General features: G+C 43.9%; 1 protein-coding gene across 15 annotated transcripts in view; it reads right to left on the bottom strand.

Annotated features, from left to right (window-relative positions):
- The window catches only part of CACNA1C (calcium voltage-gated channel subunit alpha1 C), a 606,859-nt gene that overhangs the window by 98,640 nt on the left and 483,717 nt on the right, over positions 1-24,502 (bottom strand). For all 15 annotated transcript variants that reach the window (XM_025041061.1, XM_025041070.1, XM_025041069.1 and 12 more), the window contains exons 12-16: positions 17,722-17,882; positions 15,818-16,043; positions 3,108-3,315; positions 2,026-2,146; positions 347-461 (exon numbers count right to left, since the gene is read on the bottom strand). In XM_025041061.1, the coding sequence (XP_024896829.1) occupies positions 347-461; positions 2,026-2,146; positions 3,108-3,315; positions 15,818-16,043; positions 17,722-17,882 (831 nt within the window). The remainder of the gene's footprint in view (positions 1-346; positions 462-2,025; positions 2,147-3,107; positions 3,316-15,817; positions 16,044-17,721; positions 17,883-24,502) is intronic.

Here is a 24,502-nt window from a genome sequence, read left to right as displayed (position 1 = left end):
AGCTGTATTTTTCCTCTGAGTTGCTGCCTACCCCCACTCCCCATCCTTTGCTCCCATTACCTACGATGACCTTTTTTCTCAAAAGAGAATTCCCCAACTTCTTAGATAGGTGGGGAAATGCGACACTTTCGCAGAGACTGTAATTCATGGTGGTCTCTACTTTAGAGCAATGCCTAGGAATTAGGAGAGAGGTCCAATCTACTCTAGGACACTGCAAACCCAGTGCCCTTCTGGGAGGGATGGAGGCCAACAGAGGCCATGCCCACCCCTTTCTTTACCACCAGTGGGGATGGCATTTCAGAACGAGGCCCTGAGACCCTGGGCCTGACTCAGCTTAGAGGGTTACCTGGCAAGCTTCTTCCTCTCCTTCTCTTCTTCTTCCTCCTTTTGGGCAGATGTGAGGCTCTCAGCATCAGCCAGGTTGTCCACAGCAATGGCCAAGAACACATTCAGTAGGATATCTGTTTGTGTCCATTCTTAAAGAAAATGACCCTTGGCCTTGGGGTTTTCAGTGGGCATAGGGGGCAGGGAGGGTGCAGGACATGCAGGGGTAGAGTTTCCCACAGAGAGAGCTCAATGGTGACTCACTTTGAGGGGTGCTGAGCCCAGGGGTGTCCCGTTTCCACCCCTTTCCCTCCCCATCACCCTACTGGCTGCCTGGAGTTTTCTAAGGCTGAGCAGGTTAGCTTGCAGGCTAGAGTGGGGAGGGAGTGCGGCAGCGAGCCCTGCCTTGCTCTTTAATTGCTGGGTTTCATTACTGGTTTCCCCACAGAGATGACTGGCTATAATTGACATTATAAACAGCACTGTCTCTAGCAGAATGCAGCATGTTCTTAAGGGCTGTTCATTACAACTGGGAACTGAGGAGGCAGCCTGACATCTCTGCCAACTCTTAATGTGAGCCATGCATACAGGGTCCAGTGGAACTGGCCAAAACTTGGATGCTCTTAATTGAAGCAGCTGTTTGTCCTTTTCTCCTCCCCGCATCCCCAACCTTGAATGGAAATACTGTGGGTCAGAGAACTGCAGAATCAAAGAAAGTATAGCTGAAAGAGGTCTTAACATTTGTTAAGTCTGACCTCAGCCCCCAGGTACCCAACAGTCATACCATTTCACACACAGAGAAATCACATCCCAAGGGGTTGAGGGCTTGCCCAAAGTGCTACTAGATACCTGCCCTTGGGCCTTACCCCCTCAAACCTCAGAGTGACCCGTTAAATAGTGGGCACTATTATTTTATCATCCCAGTTTACAGAGACCAAGGGTGGAGAACCTTTCATTCCCTGAGGTCATGCTGCCTGTCTTTGGGACCAGTGTCCATGCTTTCTGCACTACATTAAGCTGCAATTTAAACTTAAATCTTGGGCCAGAGCTGCTTTCACTTTACCACCTGACTCTGCATACAACCTTCACAGGTTTGTGACCAGGGGAGAAGACTGCCTGCATTTGAGATCCAGAAAGACTGCCCATGGATTTGTCAGGTCTGCTTGGTGAAGCCCATCCAGCTCTGCCTGTGACTAAAGTCCCAGAGAGAGGCTTCAGAGGGCGGGACACTGACCAGAAAGCAGGGAGGAGAGATGAAGGTCATTTCAAGGCTGAGGCTTTGTCAACTAAGCCTCTTATCTCCATCAGATGTGGCAACACAGGGCAGCCAGGGCTTCTAAATCCAGGTGCGTTCACATAGGAGCCTAAGTGAGTGGCTGCACGCCACCATGCCAGGGGGTGTTGCTCACACAGACACTCCTCCTGGAGTCAGGCAACACTGTGGCCACAGCTGTACAGGAAGATGAACTTACAAGATGAATTTGGCTTCCACCAAGACCCACCTCCAACTAAGGTGGTTCTGGGCTGGGAACTGTTTTCTCCCCCAGAGCATACTTTCCCCCACTTGCCTGGGTGCTCTGTGGGTGGGCAACCATAGTTCTTAGGTCCTGACTTTGGACCTTCAGGCACACCTATTTGGCATCGTGCTGTAGGCTAAGGGAGGGTGGGCAGCAGGGGTGAGAGGGCAGGTGCAAAGGATACAGTTTCCACAGATGAAGAGGATGATGAAGTAAATACAGACTAACATCCCTGGAAAAGAGGGGCCGCCATAAGCCATGATCCCATCATACATCACCGAATTCCAGTCCTCCCCGGTCAGGATCTGAATGACACATTCCCACCAATAAGGGACACAGCGTTAGACCAACAGCAAACCCCAAAACTCCCCTGCCCTGCCCCACTACATTAATAAAGATGCCTGAAATCTCTTTCCACCTCTATCCCTCCTTCTGGCCCCAAGTTCTCCTCCCAGGGGCTCTGAGCTATTGACTTGGCAATTTGTTCCTAACCTAGGAGACAAAGTGCATGGCCACTGGCATACTATTATTTGAGGAGTGACTGACTGAAAAGGTTTTCCCGGTCAAAATACTTCCTATATCCACATACGGTACATGAGATGGCCATCACTAGCCATTCCTTAAATTAAGGCATTAAGGGCCCCTTTACAAATGTGAAATGCAGTCATTAAGCGAGTAATACATGACCCGGTTCTCCCCAAACATTGGTTGGCTGGGTATCATCTTTAAGATTTTGGCAACATCTACACATTATTCATTTTTATGTATATCAATCTACTTTTAAACTCGATGAGTGCTACTTTAGCTTTGCCCTAAACCAAAATATCTATGAAATCACAAATTTGATGGGCTAGTTATATTTTTTTCTAGGGATAAGCGTGGTGGGTAGGAAAGATGGAGCACTATCCTCCCCTTCCCCAACAAGAGCAACCTGCTTTTATTTGTTTATATTTTGGCCTTTCATGTAGAATTTATTTGAATGAAGGGTTCTGTGGCTAAGAAAAAGTTTATAAACCTCTCAATTAGATCTTTTTTCAATGGTCCATCCAGCAGTGGGATTCCATGGACCCTGGGGGTAGGGGAAACTATAAAAAGAACTCAAGGCTCTCCCAGCCATGGGCCTCCATGGCTGATCTAGCTGGCTTTGGCTGCCCAGTGCGAGGGTGAAGCTTCCCACCACCTTGTCGAGGCTCCTTCTTCCTGCTCCCCTTCCCCCACCACTTGACCACCCTTCTGGCCATAATCCCAACAGAGGAGAGTCCGTACCTGAAACACAGTGAGGAGGGACTGGGGAAAGTTATCAAATGTACTCCTCCGGGTCTGCATCTCATCAAAGTTGAACTTTCCTCCAAAGAGCTGCATTCCCAGGAGGGAGAAGATGATGATGAAGAGGAAGAGAAGCAGCAGCAGGGAGGCGATGGAGCGCACGGAGTTCAGCAAGGATGCCACCAGGTTGCTTAAGGAGTTCCAGTACCTGAGGACCAACATGAGGGATCAGCGTCCTTCCGAGCTTTCCTTCACTTCACCCCTTATTCATATGCCCACTAGAGAGTTTAAGATAAATTTCAGCTTCCTCTTCTTTTCTGGGCCCCAAATTACAGCTATACTGGGAGGCAGCGAGGTGTGAATTGGGCTGGTAAGCTCTCTGTTAGAGTGCAGCTAGTTTGATTCAAGGTCCCAGGATCAACAATGTGCACTGGAGAAGAGACAGAGCTTAGGAGTCAGAAGCCTGCATTCTGACCCAGCTCTGCCAGTTGCTAGCTGTGTGTGCCTTTGGACAAGTCACTTAACTTCCCTTCTTTCTGCCTCCCTATCTGAAAAGACAGAGACAACAGTGGCACACACTTCATTAGTTTATTGAGAGGATTGGATTGCATGAGATAATCCAAAAAAAAAAAAAATAGTCCCCAGTATAGTACCTGGTGCACAGTCAATAAAGGTTGGTTATTGTCGTTGTCACTATTGGTCTTTAGACAGAAAAACACTCTTTTTCCTCCATAAATGCTGCCCTCAGCCTAGCCCAGGTAGCAGCTGTCTAGCAGGGGCATGCGTTAGTTAGGTCACCCATGGGTAAGAGAGGGTATGTGGCTTAGCACAATTTCTCAAATTTACCCTATCCAAAGAATTTTTTTTTTTTAAAGCTTCTCTTCTGAAGATCCTGATTCAATAGCTATAATTTGGGGCCCAGAAACCTGTATTTTAAACAAGCATCCCAGAGGATTCTGATAAGCAGGCAAGTTTGGGAAAACCTGTCCTACCCATAGGGACAGGTCTGGGCCGACAGGCTGTTGGTGAGGCTCCTTGGAGAAGAGGCCCCCACTTCGTATAGTCACCCACTTTCGTTCTACTGTAAATACACACAGAGGTCCTTCATTATAGCCTGGGGAAAACCCTTTTCCCTTGGGAAAGGGGTGGGGGCCTACTAATGGCTGTTGGATGTGGCTTGGTACCTGTGAAAGGGTTGGTTCAGGAAAAGGAGATGCCCTGTAGCAAAAGGGACACAGCTCCGGCCTGGAGCAAGAGCAAGAGCAGAGAAATTGGGAATCCCTGCCGTCCCTCTGGCCTCGCTGCCTCCCAGGTCACGGTCTGGAGTTCCTCCACCTCACACACCCCCAGCTGATCACCACATATGTAGTGAATTTTTTTGCTGCCTAAGAGAGTGAGATGCGAACCACCCCCATTATAGCCTCACAGCTGCACTCCCCGCCTGGCATGTCTCTCCAGAGAACCGTTCCATATTAAGTGACAGAAGCAGATGGGCCAACAGTTTGGATGTAAACATGAACTCCTTCCCAACCTGGAGCTTTTAATGCTCCTTTCTCCTTCACAAATTCAGCCTTTCTCCACCTCTCTTTTGCCTGCCAGTCACACTCCCTCTGTTTGCTGAATATTAATATACATTTAGTTGTATCTGTTCTATAAATGCTCTTAAGTGTTTTCCATTTGTGACAGTCTTGTCTCACTCATTGGCTCTGAGTTCTCAAGGGCAGAGACTAGAGTTTTTTTCTTCTATTCTCTCCATCTCTGTCCCCAAATAAATTCTGTCTAATCCAGTACATGTGATGGACAGCCTGGTGCCCCAGTAGGCTAGAGGTTGCAATAATCATTCTGTTTAAAGCAAGAAGGGAGAGAACCTCTCCAGGGCTAGAACACCCTTCCCTCTTTCATCTAAAGCAGAATTCCTAAATGTGCTGAAGATGAAACTGCTGAGGAGAGTGACCGTTTTCTAAATACTGACTCCCAGGCCACTGCCTGGAAACATGAAATCATAATCTCTGGTGCTGAGCCTAGTGTGATTTTCATGCAACCACTCCAACACTTGCCAGTCAACTGGTGTTTAGGGACCAATAACTTTAGAGCATATTTATAACAAGATTTTCCAATTGTATCAGAAGAGAGTGTGTCTGCACGTGGACTAAGGTCATTGAGCCCCCTGGAGTTCCTCTGTGTGTTCGACTACCAGGGAATCTTCTGGAAAAGTCTTATTGGCCATGGAGTTTGGAGTAATTTTCATGAGGCACATGGACAAATCATGCTTACAACTGAGGTTCAGAGATATTTGACAGCCACAGGAACCCTAAGGAGGCCCCAGACTCGAGAGAGACAGTCACCATGCATGGGGAGAGCTTTGGCAGAGTGGAGCAGACTAGGAGGCAGAGTAGGCGGTAATGCAGGAGGAGCCCCTTGAGTGTAGGGGTTCTGGGGAAGCAGAGGCTGTGGCAGAGAAAGAGACTGGGTCATCTGGTGAGGGAGAGCTCTTCTGGAAACGTTGGGCATGAAGGATGGCAGACGGTGTGGAATCTAGGGGGCCTGTGTGTGGAGCAGGTGTAAGAGCTGTGATGGTCAAGAGGGGCCAGCAGTGGGTGGAACATTTGATTAAAAGTGAGCGCTCTTGTCTCACACTTGCCCATGTATCCTGTCTCCCCACCCCAGGGTGTCCCAGGAAAGTCTGCACTTCTCTTAGTCAATCAGGAGGTTTTGTGGTGTGATAGAACCCCTAATTCTCCACCCATCATCTTCCTCACAGTAGATGACAACTGTAGTTTCCGGCTCAAGCCATATCCTGAAGTTATCCTTTGCAGCTCTCTCTCACACCTCATATCAGCGTATCCTGTGGCTCCATCTTCAAAGCGAAGCCTGAATTTGGCCACTTACCACCACTCTCAACCAGCCCGAGCCACCAGCATCTCTGTTCTGGATTTCCGCCTCCTAAGATTTGCCCTGCTTTGACCCTTGCTCCCTACAGCTATTCATACCACATACATCTCAGGTATAAAGCCTTCAAATGTATCACTTTCATTCTTTTTTTTTTTTTTTTAAAGAATAGTAATGGGTTAAAACATATTAAAAACCAATCTAAATCTACTGACATGAAAAAGTAGGGTAAGGGGTGCTATGGGAGAAAAAAAGGGGTGCTTTCTTTATAGAATTATCAAATAGATAATATGAATGAATGATAGAATTAGAAAATCACCATTTTGCAGCAGTAGCCAATTCAGGTAAAGATCATCATGGATGCTAAAACCATTGGGTGAAAGGTCATTGGGGAATAGGGTATTCATAGTCTCAAAATATCACTCCATAGATTACTTATTAGTTACAAGGGAAAGGGTACCGTAACATGGAGAAATCGGACACGCACCCGTGAACTGACAGTGCATACTTCCTGATGTAATATAGTGGGAAGACACAACGTCATCTATGTTCCCCACACCACAGCCTCAGGACACACCAAGCCTCATCTCAGCCTTAAGCCTCCGAAAGACTTCCCATCGGAAGGCCTAACGGCTCCTGCGGAGCTGGCCCCCACTGCCTCCAGGACCTCGTCTCTTCCTACTCTCCTGCCTCGTTCTCTAGCCCTCTGGCCTCCTCACTGTCCCTCTTCCCTCTGCATGTGCTGCTGCCCTGGCCCCTTCAGTCTTTGCTCTGCAGAGCTCTCCCCCCGAACCCTGCATGACTCAGTCCTTCAGTCTCTGCAAGCCTCTACCCAAATGTCCCCTTTCCAGAGAGGTCCTCTCTGACCACCACTCTATCCCTTATCCCTCCTTTTTTATATACTCGTAACCACCAGCCACCAGAATGTAAGGTCTGTGGGAATAGGGAATTCATCTGCTTTTTCCTTTATCCCTCCTTTTTTATATACTTGTAACCACCAGCCACCAGAATGTAAGGTCTGTGGGAACAGGGAATTCATCTGCTTTTTTCAAATCTTTAGTGCTCAGAACAGTGCCCAACCCAAAGGAGGTGACCAATGAATATTTTGTTGAACGAATGATTGACTCTATTATAAATGTGACACATTTGTATTTACTGAAGGGAAAGGCAAGAGGACACGGGGTTAAATAGATGCTTCTCTGTGCATGGTGTGACAGGGTGAGGAGGTGGGACCTCTCACACACACGCACACTTTACCTCACTGCGAGGAGAAGCTATTTGCACTTCCCCCATATCATTTCTTTTCCTGTCGCTTCCCTAAACTCATGAGCAAAGTTTCTGAGATTCCTGACTGTTCTATTGCCAGACCACATATCAAACTACTACATAGCTAGAGAACAGATTGATGGTTGCCAAAGGCGGGGTGGGTGGGGTAAGTGGGCGAAGGGGGTGGTCAAAAGGTACAAATTCATTATAAATCAGACATGAGTATGTAATGTACAGCATGGTGACTATAGTTAAGAATACTGTATTGCATATTTGAAAGTTGCTAAAAGAGTTAAATCTTTAAAATTCTCTCATCACAAGAAAGAATTTTTTGTAACTATGTATGTGATGGATGTTAATTAGACTTATTGTGGTGATTATTATAGTAGTCCCCCCCATACCTTTGGGGGGTACATTCCAAGATCCACCCCTCACCCCGGTCAATGCCTGAAACTACAGATAGTACTGGACCTTATATATACCTTATATATGTTTTTCTTATGCATAAGTACACTTAGGGCTTTTTTTTTTCTGGCATATCCAAGTTGTCAGCATCACCACTCTTGAGCTTTGGGACCATTATTAAGTAAAATCAGGGGGACTTGAACACAAGCATGGTGATACTATGACAGTTGATCTGAAAACGAAGATGGCTACTAAGTGCCTAAAAGGTGGGGAGCATATACAGTGTGGAGACGCTGGACAAAGGCATGATTTACTTCCCGGACTGGACAGAGCGGGACGGCACAATATTTCATTATGCTACTCAAAATAGCATGCGATTTAAAACTTATAAACTATTTCTAGAATTTTTCATTTAATATTTTCAAGATCATGGTCGACCACAGGTAACTGAAACTACAGAAACCAAGGATAAGGGGGACTACTGTATATACAAATATCAAATCATTATGTTGTCATGGTCGACCACAGGTAACTGAAACTACAGAAACCAAGGATAAGGGGGACTACTGTATATACAAATATCAAATCATTATGTTGTAGCAAATCATTATGTTGACATAATGTTATATGTCAACTATAACTCAATATGAAAAAAACAGAAAGAAAAAAAACGATTATGTATAGATTTGCCCTACGGAGAACAGGGTTGCTGTGGCTTTGAGATCGTTGGGGTAAGATTTCCAGATGAGCACTGTGAACATGTGTCTCCCTCTGGAAAGAACTCCAATCCAAACCCAAGGCCACAGGCTTGAAGGCATGAGCCAGCCTTTGTTTAAGAGACAAACTGCAGCCAGGCACACCTGCTCACCCTCTTCATGAAAACTGCCTGGCTGAATGGACAATGCACTTTGGACCAGTCACGCAGGTAAGATATGGTTAGGATGCGTGGTGATCATCGTTGTTAATGCTGTTTGCCTTCAAACCCCTGTTGCTTTCCATTCAACAGGAGCAGGAGCAGGAACAGGTCTGCTTGAGGCTGGCCTGCTCCTTTGAGCAGGATTAAAAGAGCCGAGCTGGTGCCAGTGGCCTGGCATCATGAGGGCATCCAGCTTGTTGAACAGAAGGCTGTCCATCTCTCACATGCATGTGACTGGAGAGGTTTCATGTGCTCTCTAAAGACTGAGACAAAGGAATTGTTGAAGTCATGTTGTGGCAAAGGACACTAACAGGGCTCAGAGGATAAGGCTGGGTTTGGAGCTGGGCATGTGGGCTGACAGCAGGGTAGAGTGCGAGAGCCTTGTTATTGATATCTATGAGATTTGCAGGGGCCAGGTGGTAGCCTCTGGGCAGGGTGACATGAAATACCATTTAAACAAAATGGCTGGCAGTCCTGCAGATCCTCAAACTCTCTCTTCCTTAATGTTAACCTGATTCTCGATGGCTGTTACTGCTATGGCCTGAAGATCTGATGATGCCTCAGGTCCCAGAATCATTCTCCTTTTTAGAAACATTAGCCAGTGGTAAACTAGAGGGGTTAATGGCACATTCACAATCAACTGAGGTTTTTATTCCAATTAATTAAAACTATAAAGTACATATACATGCCAAAAAAGAAAAATCTGTGGAGAAAAGTGAGCAGCTGCAGAACAAAGTATTTAATGTTTTGGACCTCATAGCAGAGCTGAGGAAAATTAAGCACTCTCTCTTCAGCACAATGAGCACAAGTTTCCACATACGCAGAAGTCTATATCCAGAATATGGGGACTCACAGCCCTCGAAGCACAAGACAGCTTTAGAGGGTCACCCTACCCACCCCCCGCCCTCCTCAGACACTCCACCTGCATGGTTATCCTTGGGATCTACTTTTCTTTTCAGTTCTCCTGTGGCTCTGAATTATTCTCCCCAAAGTGTGTCTTTGCCAGCTCCGTCCGCCATCAGACCCACTGCCTTCTCCTTAAAGTAGGGTGTATGTGAGGGCTTTTGACCTGATCATTTTCTTTGTCACCCAAACTCTCTCTCTTGCTGAGCCTGGCTTCACTTTTGTTACTGCCTCCCTTGGTTTAAGTTGCTATCATCAATTCAGGGGTACTTGTATCTCCATCGCTCTCTCTGCTCTGAGTCTGTCCCTGGTTTGGGTCCTATGGAATTCTCCCTTCTCCTCGACAACAGAACGTGGCCTGAGCCTTGCTTGAACTGGAACATTCATCTTGTGAACTTTCCGCTTCAAATAGCTCAGGGCCGGGACCTTTACATTCTAGGTATGGAGCAGAGCACCGAGCTTGCTTTAAATAAAAGATCTTCACAATAATAGTACCAATAGCTTTGAGTGCTTTGAAAACGCTCCACTCTACTTCCCTTCTGTTCCAGACAGGGTCATAACTAAATTTATACCTGTCCCAACTGTTCTTGTCATGAGGGGTAAAAAAAAAATCCTCTTTGTGTTGGTGGTAGTGATCTATTGTTGGTAGAATGTTTATAAAGCAAATTTTGTGTAGTAACTCTGTGGGGTAGGCTTCTGTACACCGTCCCTGAGGGCGGGAGTGGGAGGGACAGGAGGGAGGAGGAATGTGGTCCTGTGAGATAACTTGGGGAAACCGTTAGATTCATCAGTGAGAAACTCAGCCTTGACCTTGCCTCTCCCTGAACCAGCCACAGTGACATCTGCGTGGGTGTGCAAGGACCAACGTTCCACTAAAGCTGGGCCCTGGTTCCATGGACCCCGGGAACTGGGTAGATGCCAGATATACCTCTTTAATAGTGGCCCTAATGAACTCTGAGCCTCTGTAAGGCCTGAGAAGAGTAGGGGGCTAGGAGGTGGTGGGGAGGGTGGGGGCAGGGTGGGGATGGATCCGATGATTTTAGCTACTTCCTGGTAAGGAAATGCAGACATTTAGAGCCTAGGGGATCTATAAAAGGCTCTCACTTCAGGGCTGTATGGAGTCCCATATGTGGTCACAATTTACCAGTAAATCTGTCTATGCCGAGTCAGCACAATTTCACATTTTAGGGCTTGGGAAGGAAGCCTCAGGGGAGGAGCAGTAGGAAAAAGAAAGAGATTTAAGGTTTAAGAGGGAAAATAGCAAAGGCTGGAGGGATTTGGGTGCACTTAAAAACTGACTGTATAAAAAAGGAGATGTAATTAGTAAACTGCAATTACATCCAGATTTAATCTAATTGAAACTCTTCTTCCTCCCCATATATCAGACTGGGCTGACAAAGAGTAGATAAACTAGATATCAGAACTCAGCAACATTTAGATCCCCATAGTGCTTCAAAGAGGAGAAAGAATGCAATCCAGCAGGTGGCTGGAAGGCCCAGTGTCATGGGTAATGTCCCCAAAGATGACAAAGATTTTGGCCAGGTCCTTGCCTCTCTGTCCTTGGGGGATTGGAATGTTCTCTTCTCTATTCTTTCCTGTTCTGGGACTTCCTGCTCATAATATGATGAACACTCAGACATCAATTGACCTACAGTTTAGTTTTAAAAAATATTTTTATGAGACCCATAGGTAAATGATTTTGGTAACACAGTATATTTCCTCAGGTATTCTCAAATTTTCACAATATACAAAAAATGTAAGCACGTTAATAATTAATTTTCATCATCTACTATATTCATACCCCAAAGACCCCCTTCAGGCAGCATGGTGGATGGTAAGTCCACCCCATTCTTGCCCATTCATAAAAGCATTCAGGAAGGCAAAGAGGGAGGGTGTTACAGGAACAATATTGCATTTATTTTTATTTATTTTTTTAACTCTTTTCTCATTTGCCCCGAGATAACTCATGGAATACAGTCCTAACCTTACTCCCAAAATTTGCAATGAAATATCTCATTTTTATTATTATGTTTGCGTCACTCTAGTGTATCAATAATCTTTGGAAACAAATGACATTGTTCTATTTATAGTATTGTTTTTAGCTATTGTTTTCAATAGCTGAAAATATCAAATCCTAGAAAATGTAGCATTCCTATGTGAGCCGCACCTTTTCTTTTCTAAATGAGAAAAGGGTTTTAAAAGGAAACCATTTATGAATTTTGGTATCTTAGCTCTTAGTAATAGCAAATTTCCTCGTAGACACTGTTCAACTGCTCTGGGTATAGTGATGCGTCATGATGTCATGGTTGAGGCCATTGGTCTAGATCAGTATTTCCAGCTCTTAGACTCCAGGGCCTGGGTGGCAGGGAGCAACTTGGAATTGTAGGATAGAATCCACGAATTCATGCACATGCCAAGCACTACAGCATTTTAAATAAATAGCCTGTCTTGAATTTATATTACCACCCTTCAAAGGTATTTAGTTGTGTAGAAATTAATAAAATTCACGTTAATTTAAAAACTGGTGAATTCATAGTAGCTCTTTATCATTATGTGTTTTCTCAGTCAAGAACTATCAAAAGTACAATCTTAACATGGTTGGAGCTTCAGTATAGAGAAGAGAGTGGAGATGGAAGAATCAAGGTTTCCAATTAGATATGAAGGCTCGTCTTTTTAGGCAAGAAAGTAGACAAAGGACAGCAGCAGAAAATTAGGCCAGTGTTTCTCAAAGTGAGGTCATTGGACCACCAGCACAAAACCGTCCAGGAATTGCTGGTCAGATCTCTAGAGGTGAGGTCCCTAACAAGGTCTCCTAATGAGTTCGACTAAGTTTGAGAATCATGATCAATGGTTCAGAATACACAGTGAAAAAGTGGTTGTGAGACATCACAAAGTATTCTCCAAGAGATTTTAAAAGATGGGGAAGAAATACACTTGTTTGTCGGCAGGACCATGCACAGACAAACCATCTCAAGGGACTCCAATGTCTGCTCCCATCCCATATTTTTGGCATTTTCTTGGCCTATTGGAGACAAGGTTCAGAGGGAGCATGGGACTCCCCAACACAGTTAGTCTTTCTGTTGTTTTCCAAAAGCCCCAGAGGGTTTGGAGACTGGAAACAGGAAGATGATGGCCTTTGCCAAAGTGCTTCCAATTAGATAATGAATTTATTCTGTTTATAGAGTTTACAGAAATCTGAAAATAACACTAATCTTTCTTGTGGAGAGACTTTGGGAAGCTCTCTGATAAAGACAGATTTAAGGAAATAGATTCTTGGCAATAGTTTCAGATTAGAAATAGATAAATTATTGATTAAAAATAGAATGAATGTTAAATCTTTTCAAGATGCTATGACATTATCTAGGGACAAAATTCTTCCTTACAGGAATTTAAAATACAAACCAACAAAAACAAAACCCCAAACATATGAACTTTTGAAAATTATTTAAGAGGCACTACAAACTCCAAATTAAAAATAGCTTTTACCAAGACCTCAGGAAGAGAAAGTAGAATGAGCAATTCTCTAACACCAAGAATCGGTATGCTAAAAATCCCTTAAGTCCCGTCATAGATGACAAGACAGTTTAGCTAACTCTGCAGTTCATCGTCATGAACTGCACTGAACTTGAAGCTGGGACCTGAAGTCAGTCAGACAGACTTGCCTTTTAATGCCAGCTTTGCCCCTGAGTACTTTGTGTGGCCTTGGCCAAGCAACTTAACTCTTTAAGCCATAGTTTTCTCATCTGCAAAATGGGAGTGATGATAATAGTAGTCTCTCCTCAACCTCTCTTATAGGTAATTGTGAGGATTAATGGAGCAAACACATGTGAGCATTAGAATCACACTATCTGGCATGGATTAAGCATTGATGCATGTTAACAATGATTGTTATTATATTTCTACTACTTTTATTTAAACCAAGAATTTTCTGTAATGCCAAGATATTTAGGATATTCAAGAGAAGCTCTTTTTTTTTTGGTGGGCGGCAGGGGAGGGGGGCAGAGGGATGGGGTGGTTGCTCAGGAGTGTTAAACTTGTACATTTAAATTCTACAAATACTTTGAGTCTGTCTGATATTAAACCTTCCTCAGGGGTGCTCTCTTGTTCCCAATCCCCACAGCAGGACTTGACCCATAGTATGTACACAGTGGATAAACAAATAAAAGTAAGGGAGCGTGTATGTATAGACCACCATTAGCTCTTCTCTCCTTCTTCCTTCTCCTAATAAGGACAATTATAATTAGATTAATAACATGTGCCCCAGCTGTTGAGTGCCTCCTGTGCCTGGCACTGAGCCGAACACTTTAATAATAAATGCCTTACCCTAGACAACACCACAGGGACAAGTGTGTGCGGAGTGGTTGCTGAGAGCGCTGTGAAGAGAACAGTAGCACCTCAGGATGCTTTGTGAGCCCTGAGTCACTCCCTCAGTCATGCTCAGAGCACTCTGAGCAGGGCGGGGACAGTTACCTCGGATCCTTGACTGGAATACATCCACCCCACCCCCTTTATTTCCAGCACAATCCAACTGATGGTTTCAGGGTTCCTATTATCAGCCAGGCCCCCAAAGCAGAGATTCTTCAGGAGGATTGTACCTCTGGGGGGCACAGTTTGAACCCCTTCCCCTCCAGGTGTTTTTGATATGTCCATCTAAGTTTGGCCATGACCCACAGTGAGAAAGATATATTATACTGCAGCTCAGATATATATGTCAAAGATTTTTATGAAACGATGTGTACATTCATGTGAGGCCTTCTGATATTCCTATTTTACTTCATTCTTTCATTAAAACTGAGAATGTGGAGAAATTGGAACCTTTATATATCACCGGTGAGAATGTAAAATGGCCTAGTCTCTTTGGAAAAGTTTGATGTTTCTTCAAAATCTGAGATAAAGAGTTATCAAATGACCTGGAAATTTGAAATACTTACTGCTAAGCATATATCCAAGAGCATGAAATACACTCATACAAAAACTTGAACATCAGTGCTTCATAGCTGCATTATTCATACTAACCAAAAGGTAGAAATAAACCAAATGTCTACCAACAGATGAATGGATAAACAAAATGGGATATATTCCCATATAGTGGAATATGATTGAGCCATAGAAAGGAATGAAGTACTGATACATGATACAAACTGGGGGAAACTTGAAACCATTATGCCAAATGAAAGAAGCCAGACACAAAACACCATATATTGTATGATTTCATTTAGATCAATTGTCCAGAATAGGCAAATTTATAGGGGCAGAAAGTAAATTAGTGGTTGCTACTGGGAGAGAAGGTTAGGGGAAATGAGAGTAGGTATGGGTTTCTTTTTGGGGTCATAAAAATGTTCTAAAACTAGATTGTGGTGATGGTTGTAAAACTGTGTGAATATACATAAAAATTGAATTGTACACTTGAAAAGCGTAAATTTATTAGTATATGAATTATATCTCAATAAAGCTGTTTAAAAATGATGGTTGTGATCCAATAAACTGATTTCATTATTCAAAATGGGTCACAACACAGTTGAAAATTATTGTCCTAGAGCATGTTTCCCACTCCCTGTCCCCTGGCCCTGTCTGTCCTCCACATGAGAATCACTGCTTGACCTGGAGAGGCAGGAAGACTACAGTCTTTGGATGGGCAGATGGACAGACAGATGGAGAGGGGGTGAACGTGTGGAAGGAGGGATGAAAGCCATCTGTGTCACAGCATCCATTACCCTTCTTCAGTTAAGGCAACTTTACTGCATTTGCGGCAGGACACACCCAGGTAAAGACCGTATTTCTCAGTCTCTCTCACAGCTGAGGTGGCCACGAGAACAGAGCTTCTGGTGAGAGTTCTGGGAGAGATCTGGAAGGGGCTGACTCAGTGGTATGGGTGTCCCCTTTACCCTCAGCCCTTTCTCTTCCTGCCTCAAATTTGAACGTGATGGCTCAATCTCCAGGACCCACCTTGTGACTTTGGGGTGGAAGGCATGCCTAAGGCTAGCAAAGCAAAGAACAGAAGGAGAATAGGTCCCCGATGCCTTCTTTTAGCCACCAGGGATGTCTACGTCTAGACGTCCTTTATACAATTGAATAAATCCCTAATTTGCTTACCCTACTGAGCTGTTTCTGGTATTAGCAGCCAAAGGAATTTCTAAATGATATGCCATCTAAATGAATTAGCAGCCAAAGGAATTTCTAAATGATATGCCATCTAAAAGCTCCCCTCTGTTGTATATGAGCCAAGGAGAGACCAATCTAGAAATAGCAGCTACTCTCCCACCCATGGCTTTCAGCCTCCTTAACCTTCTGGAAGAACTTCTCCCCAAGACCCGTGTCTGAAGAGAAATACCTTGTGATTTTAAATATCCTCAGTAGTCGGACGCATCTGAGCACGGAGATGCCCAGGGGAGACATGACCTTGGTCTCCACCAGGATGGTCTCCAGGATGCCCCCGCACACCACGAAGCAGTCAAAGCGGTTGAACAGGGACACGAAGTAGGCCTGCAAGCCCAGGCTGTACACCTTCAGCAGCATCTCTGCCGTGAAAAGGGCCAGTAGTGCCTTGTTGGCTGTGTCTGGCAGGTTCAGGAGTGGGGGAGGGATCCAAATGCATGCAAGATGAGGAAGAAGTGGGAGGAGGAGAAAGAAAACACGGTAATTTTCACCACTGGAAAGAAGGTCAAATGTTTTCCCTTCCCAGCCAGCACAGCTCTCCCATCCACTGCCACCAGAACAGAACAATTAGGGTGCAATTTACGGGAAAGGGGCATCTAGTTACAATCACAATAAATATTTTCAGAGAACTATAGCACCCCTCCCATCCTTATCTGTGGGGGGTATGTTCCAGGATCCCCAGTGCTACTACCCCCTGAAACCTTGGATAGTACCAAACCCTGTATATATTATGTCTTTTCCTATAAATCTGTACTTATGATAAAGTTTAACTTATAAATTAGGCACGGTAAGAGATTAAGAACAATAATTATAACATATAACAATTATAACAATATGCATGAATGTTGTCTCTCTCTCTCAAACTAACTTATTGTACTGTACTTACCTGTTCACTTAAAAGCATGTTACAGCTTCTCTTTGGCACATCCAAATTGCCAGCATCACTACTCTTGTGCCTTGGGGCCACTGATAAGTAAAATCAGGGTTGTTTGAACACAAGCACTGTGATACTGTGACAACTGACCTGATAATCAAGATGGTTACTAAGTAACTAATGGGAGGGGGGATGTCTACAGCGTGGAGACACTGGACAAAGGGATGGTGCACATCTCAAGCAGGATGGGGTGGAATGATGTGAGATGTCACCACACTATTCAGAACGGTGTGAAATTTTAAAACGTATGAATTGTTTATTTCTGGAATTTTCCATTTAATATTTTGACCACAGTCGACTACAGGTAACTGAAACCTTGGAAAGCAAAACTGCAAACAGGGGGACTACTGTTTCTACCAGCATCAAAGGCTTTGCGTGCCTTATTTTCTTTACTCCTCAAGCAGCTCTGTGAGATAGGTGTTACTGTCATTGTGTCCGTTTTTTCAAAGATAAGAAGCGAGGTTCAGAGAGATGAGTAATCTTCCCAAACTGATCAGCCAGGAGGTGAAGACAAGCCATCAGAGTCTGCCCTCTGCATGGGGAGACTGACCATGCCCAGAGTTCTGAAATGCAGCCCCTGTGCCTGCCTGACTCCTTCGGAGTGGTGCTGAGGAGCTGGCTAGTGAGGTCCTCTCCTAGGGGTTCATGCAGGGACATGGGCATTAACTATCTATCGAGGACAGCTCCCTGTGCTCAGGCCACTCTGTCATCTCTCGTGCCTTTTTGCTCACCTCATCCTCAACTGTTCTGGCAAGTGCACCTTGACTTACTTCCAGACAGACCTGGAGGCAAGAGTAAAGCCCGCGTACTGAAAATCCAATCTGGGGAGTTGGCAGCCAAGGGTCTGAGATAGCCAAACAAGCTTTAGCATGTGTCCTTGTCACTTGGACCCAAAAGTGACCACCTGGGCAGGCAGATGATGTGGACCCAGCCAGGTGAGCCACGTCTGTTTATAATGAGGTTGTGCATTTTATTGTGAGGCCTGCAAGCTTCTAGGCCCTTGGTGTCCCCAGCATGGCACCTGCTAAGAGCCGTGGCCACTGGCTGCTTTCCCGTCCACCTTCTACCTGTGGCTGTTCCCTCCTTGGAATTCAGGGCTGAGGTGGCTAGAGTAAACCAGGATAGTAGTAGGGGCTGCCTCTCACCTTGGACTTCTGTGAGCCAGTGAGGCTGGTTGTAATGCTCTGAGGCGATGGTGAGCGTGTTGAGGAACACCAGGAAAATCACGAGCCAATAGAAAACATTGGACTTGACTGCGGCGCGACACTTTCTTCTGCAGAACCGATTCCACCGGCGCCAGTAGCGGCTGGAAAAGGGCAGGCAAGGAGAGAAGGATGGGAGGGAGGTGGCTGTGAAATTCAAATTTCTTGTAATCCGAAAGGTAGCACTGTGGCTTCCTTTCATCTCGACTGACTTGGCCTCACTAGAGCAGTGCAACCTGGTGGTGAGGAGATAAGCTTTCCATTAAGTTGACTAGGTGCTACCACTTAGCTGTGTGGCCTTGGGCATGTCCCTGCTATGGTCCTCTCATCTGTGAAACAGGGAATAGGGCCAGCCACATGGGGTTGTTGTGGGCATTGATGCAATACCATATAATGTGTCTAGCATAAAGCTGAAGGTGCTCGAAAAATAGGAAATACTTTTTATTTTATAATAATGGCATTATTAGAAATAGTACTGAAAGTATTAAGAGTACTATTAGTAGTGATGGAAGTATTAGGACTAATAATGTTTACCATTAACGAAACTTCATGTGTGCTTTCTACCCTATTAGGCACGTCTCATGCCTTCTCCCTAATTCTTTAAATAACTCTGCAAAGCAAGCATTATCCTGACTTTGAGGAGGAGAAAATTAAGGGTCATAGAGGTTAAGTCCATTGACCAATACTGCACAGCGGCAGATCCAGCCTTGGTTTTCTCCCAGCCCTGTCTCTTGCTCTTACTCTGTGCTGCCTCATTTGTAGAGTGTAAGGGCTGAATCTGGATCAGAGGTTCTTTGCTTTTTGGGGGGTTATAGAATCTTTTGAGAATCTGATGAATGTTTAGATCCTCTGTGCAGAAAAACGAAGGCACCCACATATACTCACACCTCTACATACAAGTTCAGGCAGCACATGTTCCCCTTGAAGCTCAGCTATGGTCCATATAATGGTCCCATGGTCTCTTGGTTAGGGACTTTTGTCAGTGATTCTCAAACCTGGCTGCATACAGAATTACATGGGAAAGCTTAAACACATAACCAAAAAACCCCACTAATACTCACGTCCTAAGTGCAAACCAATTAAATCCAATTTTCTAGGGGCTGGGTATTTTTTAAATACCCCAAAACACTATGGGTAGCTTTTGAAGTTCCCAGGTGGTTCTAATATGTAACCATGGCTGAGGCCCATTAAGTTACATGATCTCAAGGAAATAGCTACATTTTATAATTCTATGGTAGAGGGGTTTAAAGCTTATACCTAATTTCATCCTCATGATACAGACAAAATATATAGCTATATTTAGTAACTGTTGACCAAACATTTAATAAATGCCTACACTGTTCAAAGGAGAGTCAGAAAGGGATGCCGGAGAGTTGCTTGGGAAGGCGATGCAGACTAAGGACTTTGAGAGGGAGAATGACAATCAGTCTGTCAATTTCTAGATCAGGAATAGTATGAAGAATGCTCTTTCAGCCTTATGGGTTTGAGATGATGAAGGACACTGAGTTGACATCAATTTTGGAGGCAGAATCAATAGGCCTTTGAGCCTCACTAGGTGTGCGGTTAAGAGAAGGGTACCGAAGGGACGGCCCAAATTTCTAGCCAGGCTGAGCTGGTAGAGTGGCACCTCTAACCAGTATAGGGACAGACAAGGAGCAGCAGTGACTGGGGCAGGGAGGTCGCTCTGAGGAGAAAGGTGGGGTGCTCAGCTCAGGAAATGCATTTGAGGTACTGGCAGGTCATGTATATAGAGAGACCCATCAGGCAGTTGAAGACAGAGGGAGAAATAAAGAAGGGTTGGGTAATAACGACGTGGGGAAAAACGAAGCAGAATCTTGGAGCAACTGTCCATGCACATCTGTATTTGTATTTGTATCCTAGGTTTCCAGGGGGGTAGACCTCTGCTGTTATGAATCCCTTCACCCACTCCAAACTGCCTTTTGGAATAGCTTGACTTCATCTATATTTCTACTCTGTCATTTTTCTACCTACTGTCTGAGGAAAATCCTGTTATCAAAACTTTGTTAAAATCTATAATGAGATTAGAAAAGTGAGGAGGACATCTATGAAGGGTATGGTTTCCTCAGAACTGAAAGGAGAGCTTAGTTTTGGGCTTACAGAACAGGGAGGGAGGAAAGGATTAATAGGGTAGTGTTCTGATCTGACCCCTACATCACCGTGGGTGCTGGAATGCCCTCTCCAGGGAGTGCCAAACCTTTGTAGGGGACACTTGTCTGTTACTTGAGAGAATTCACTACACAGAGAATAAACGCCTCGGGGTCATAAAATTTTGGTTTCCAAATACAGTTAGCGAGGCTTGCATCCTCCAGACACACAGGGTAAGAGTGAGCATAGGGGAGGGTGAAAGGAGGGGCAACAGAAGGGGACAACAGGTCCCAGGTGGTTCTTAGTGAGCACAACCTCTGGAGGTGGCCAGACTGGTACTGAGGAGTCTTATCTGGCTTTGGTGGGACTCTGCTTTTTCCTTGTTATTGTGGTTATTAATATTATAGAGAAATTGGGTAAACAATTTTTCTTCCTGAAAAACGAATTTTCAGGAAAAACTCACATCTGATCTTAAATAGCTTACATTGTAGTTTCAAAGAATATGTTGTAAGTAGATACAATCTCATGTCACAGAAACCACCGATTTGTTATACATTTGTTAATCGGAGTCCAAGGGAATCAAGTTTGCTTTCCTTTACAGTGTGCAAGAGTTGACTTGGAGTCAGTTTTTGGGGGTAGTGGCTGTAGGGTGCTACATGGTCAGGCTGGTACCATGGATCTGGAATTGCTCTGCTTGAGCTCCTGAAGGAGTGGCTGTCTTGGACAGGCTAGCATCTGCTAAGTTGTGCTGTTCCTGTGCATAGCCATTCAGGAGAGTCACAGGGATTTGGGCTGGGGTGGAGGGTGGGGGTAATTACTACTCAGAGAAAGTATATTTAAAGATAATTATACACCACCCACTTTTCAAAATATAGCTTTGCTTGACAACTGGTTTCCTGGCAACGCTTCCTACTATATAATAAATGTAATGGTTTATTAGAATGTGTAAATTTATTTGTGTTTACATATTCATGGAGGATATAGAAATTAAATGATAAAATAGGGAGGAGAAATGTGCCTGCTATTCATGTTCCCTTCACACTAGCTGGAAAAGTCATTTACTCTAGAAATAGAACTTCCCATATGTAGATATAGGAGAAAAGGATGGATATGAATGTGTCTAATCTACTTCTTCAAACTTCTATATCGTTGTGCTCCCACACTCACCCCTGCATCCTCCTTACCTCTTCTCAAAACTGGGCTCTGCTCTTGCCTTTCCACTTACATGGACTGTCCTTACATGGATAACTCTCAGAACCTCCCTCTTCTATGTCCCGTTCATCTTAGCTTCTCCATGGTGAACTCTTCCAGTCTTCCCAAACTCAGAACTCCTGTCACACTTATTGTCTGCATTACTCATTTTAGTTACACATTCAAGAAATATTTACTAAATGCCTACCATGAGCTAGGTATTAGATATTCAGCAGTTAATATGACAGATGCAGTCTTTGCATAAAACTCACGCGGGTTATACAGACCACTAAGCAAGCAATCAAAGGGTGCTTCATGCCAAGGTGGGCTTAGCAGAGGTGCTGTGGACACATCACAGGGAATCCTAGCCACTCATGAAGGAGCCAGCAAAATTTCTCCAGAGGAAATGACTTCCCATTTGCCTGTATTGTCAGTTATCTTTTACCGTATGGTTCTTGCCTCTCCAATGAGATCACAAGGTCCTTGAGGGAACGGAACTGTGTCTCGCACTTCGTTACAGACTCCCAGTATATAGTGCAGTCCATCTCACATGGCAAAGAGATTTGCTGAAAGGTTGGTAGAGCGGGGATAAACTCTATGCAGATTTACTAACTACATTTTGAAAACAAGGCTTGAGAGCCCTAGGCCTCTTGACCCAGGGATGCGGGTGGGTGTGAGGAGAGCACAGTGTTCCTGGAAGAGTTTGCTTGCCATAGTTTTGACAGGCATCTAGCACAGCAGACATCAAAATGGTGAAGACTTCAGGCTCTTTCTAGTGACTATGGTAAGTTTCTGTCTTTAACTGAACTGAGAACAAGCAACACAGAAAATCATTCAATTTAATTATTTTATACATAAGTAACTTTAAAACGGGCTATTGATGATTGGGGCAATTTGGGGTATGTGCTTTGTTGGTTATGGAATGGCAGAAGTAAAGGGAACATTGGAGGCACATTTCACTGAATATGGGGTAAATAGTCCTATGAAATTTAAGAACTCTGTGGGGTTCACTTCAGAATTCTGTAAAGTCAATATCTGGAGTCTTCAACAGGTTATCTGATTAATCCCTTCAAGTTGCATAAGGCTTTCCGAATAATTTGTTCCATAACTGTTTAAATCCTATACTGAACAGTGAGCCCCAAATAACACGAAATTCCTTATTGTAACTAATTCCTCAAAGTGAAGACCTGACTTATCAAGGGAATACCCTAATATTGCCTTAATATTATGAGTCATTAACTTGCCAAATTTCCTCCAAAAGCTCTATTCTAAAATTTCTTTAAATAAACCATAACTTTGTATCATTGTTTTGCAAATAGAATATAAGACAGTTTGAAGCTCAAATTCTATTATTTGTCACTGTTAAACTGAGAAAATGATCAAGAATACTTTGATTTTTTTTTTAAACTCAAAATTTAGATTCTTTTTTTTTTTTTGGAGTGAAACAGGCTCTTTACTGTTTACAAGGTTATTTTTGAGTTGCAAAAATTCTCTCTCCATTTTTTTTCCCTGTATCATCTTGCTTTTCTCCTGTATTCTCTTGTTCAAGCTTGGCTGCCACAATCAGACAACAGAAAGTGTGAGAACACATTTTTCTTGCATCTGCAGTGGAAACCTTAGCAGCAGACTCATTGGCCACCACTTAATATATGGTTAGACCCTTCATGGCCACACTGTCTGGTGCAGTAGCCACTAGCTGCTGTGGATTTGAGCACCTGAAATGTGGCCAGTCCAAATGAGACATGAGTAAGTATAAGATACACACTGGATTTCAAAGACTTAGTATAAAAAATTAAATGTAAAATATCTCATTAATAATTTTTATATCAGTTATAAGTTGAAATGATAATGATTTAGATACACTGGGTTAATAAATTATATTAAGATTAATTTCACCTATTTATTTTTAATTTTTAATGTGGCCATTCGAAAATTTAAAAAGTGCACCTGTGACTTGCATTATATTTCTTTTCAATAGCATTGCTGTAGAGCTATCCACCCCATGCCCATGAAACAACAGCTAAGCAGAAACAGGATTAAGTGTTCCTGGGCAGAACCTTATTGCTAGGATGGCACAGTGGTTAGCAGCATGGGTCCTGAGTGTGGGTTCTGACTTGGCTACAGTTGAGCCATGTAGCCCTGGGTCTCTCTCAGCCTCAGTAGCCTCATCTGAAAATGGGTTTAATGATAGTGCCAACCTACTAGTGATAAGCCTATTGTAACTAATTCCTTAAAGTGGAATACAAAGTCTTCTTTGGGAATACAAAGTCTTCTCTCTGTATTTTTCTCTGCATATCTTGAATAGTAGCTGCAGAGGAAGAAACCCTTCCCAGAGGTCAAATGGCTGGTATATAGGTTAAGTATACACAGGCTGAGCCAAGCATCGAAGCTGAGCAGTCAGAAGTTTAGGGGACCACTATTCCTTTTTTCTTCTTCAAAAGCACAGGTTACATCAGAGATCATTGGATAAAAAAATGTTTCCAGAGTCTCCTGGGTAATCTCTCACTAGACAGAATCTATACAAATCTGTAATTTCTCTTCCATCGTCCAGATCACATTGACTCATTCATTCAATCATTCATTTGTTCATTTATTGTTCACTCATTTGCATGTAATTAGAATGATATTTTGGAAATATTTTTGAATATTTTTTATAACCCTTTACTCTTATTGTATGGGGGCTTTGGGACTGTCAAATGCTTTCTCAGCTTTGCTGTCAAATTAGATATTTTGTTTGAGTATGTGTCAAGCCTATTGCCTTACTGAGGCAAGACCATTCATTCATTCATTCATTTGCTCAGCAAATATTTATTCAGTCCCTATTGTACCAGCCACTTCTCCAGATGCTGGGGATAAAGCAGCCAAATCTAAGCATTATTGCAAGAGAAAGGATTTTTACATATCTAGAGATCTCTTTCACTTAATAAGAGTGAGGCCTGGTAAACTTGGATCTAGATTTTTTTTTTTTTAATGTAAAGGAGGTCTTGGCTTGAGAGAAAGAGGAAGGGGAGAAAAGCCTTTCAGTTCCTGTGGAATATGGGGGAAAGAAGGTGTCAGAAGCAGAAGAGGAAGTCAGACACCAGAGTCCTGCATGTCCAGTCTCCAGAGCTTAGAGAGGGTTGCTTTAGAAACACTCGGATAGTCCTGGGGAGGCTCAGGGACATTGGAGCTAGTCAGCAGCCTCTTCTGGGTATAGAATAGGGGGTCTGCAGGTCCCTGGGAGAATGTCAGCCTTTGGCTTAGAACTCTATCCAGACTGGTGCAGAGTCAGCGGTGGGAGGCAAGCAGGTAGGTAGGTAGGTGAGCCTGCTTAGTGCTCTGGGTTCCCCATAGCTCGTTCATAGAGGGAGTGTGAGCAACAGAGCTTGAGGGTCAGAGAACAGAAGGGGAGATTTCAAGATCAGATACAAAGGTGGGGGGCCCATGG

The sequence above is a fragment of the Pteropus alecto genome, unplaced genomic scaffold (assembly GCF_000325575.1).
Source record: "Pteropus alecto unplaced genomic scaffold, ASM32557v1 scaffold76, whole genome shotgun sequence".
Classification (NCBI taxonomy): domain Eukaryota; kingdom Metazoa; phylum Chordata; class Mammalia; order Chiroptera; family Pteropodidae; genus Pteropus; species Pteropus alecto.
The sequence above is the reverse complement of the archived record's forward strand: the minus strand, read 5'-3'. Positions and strand labels throughout refer to the sequence as shown.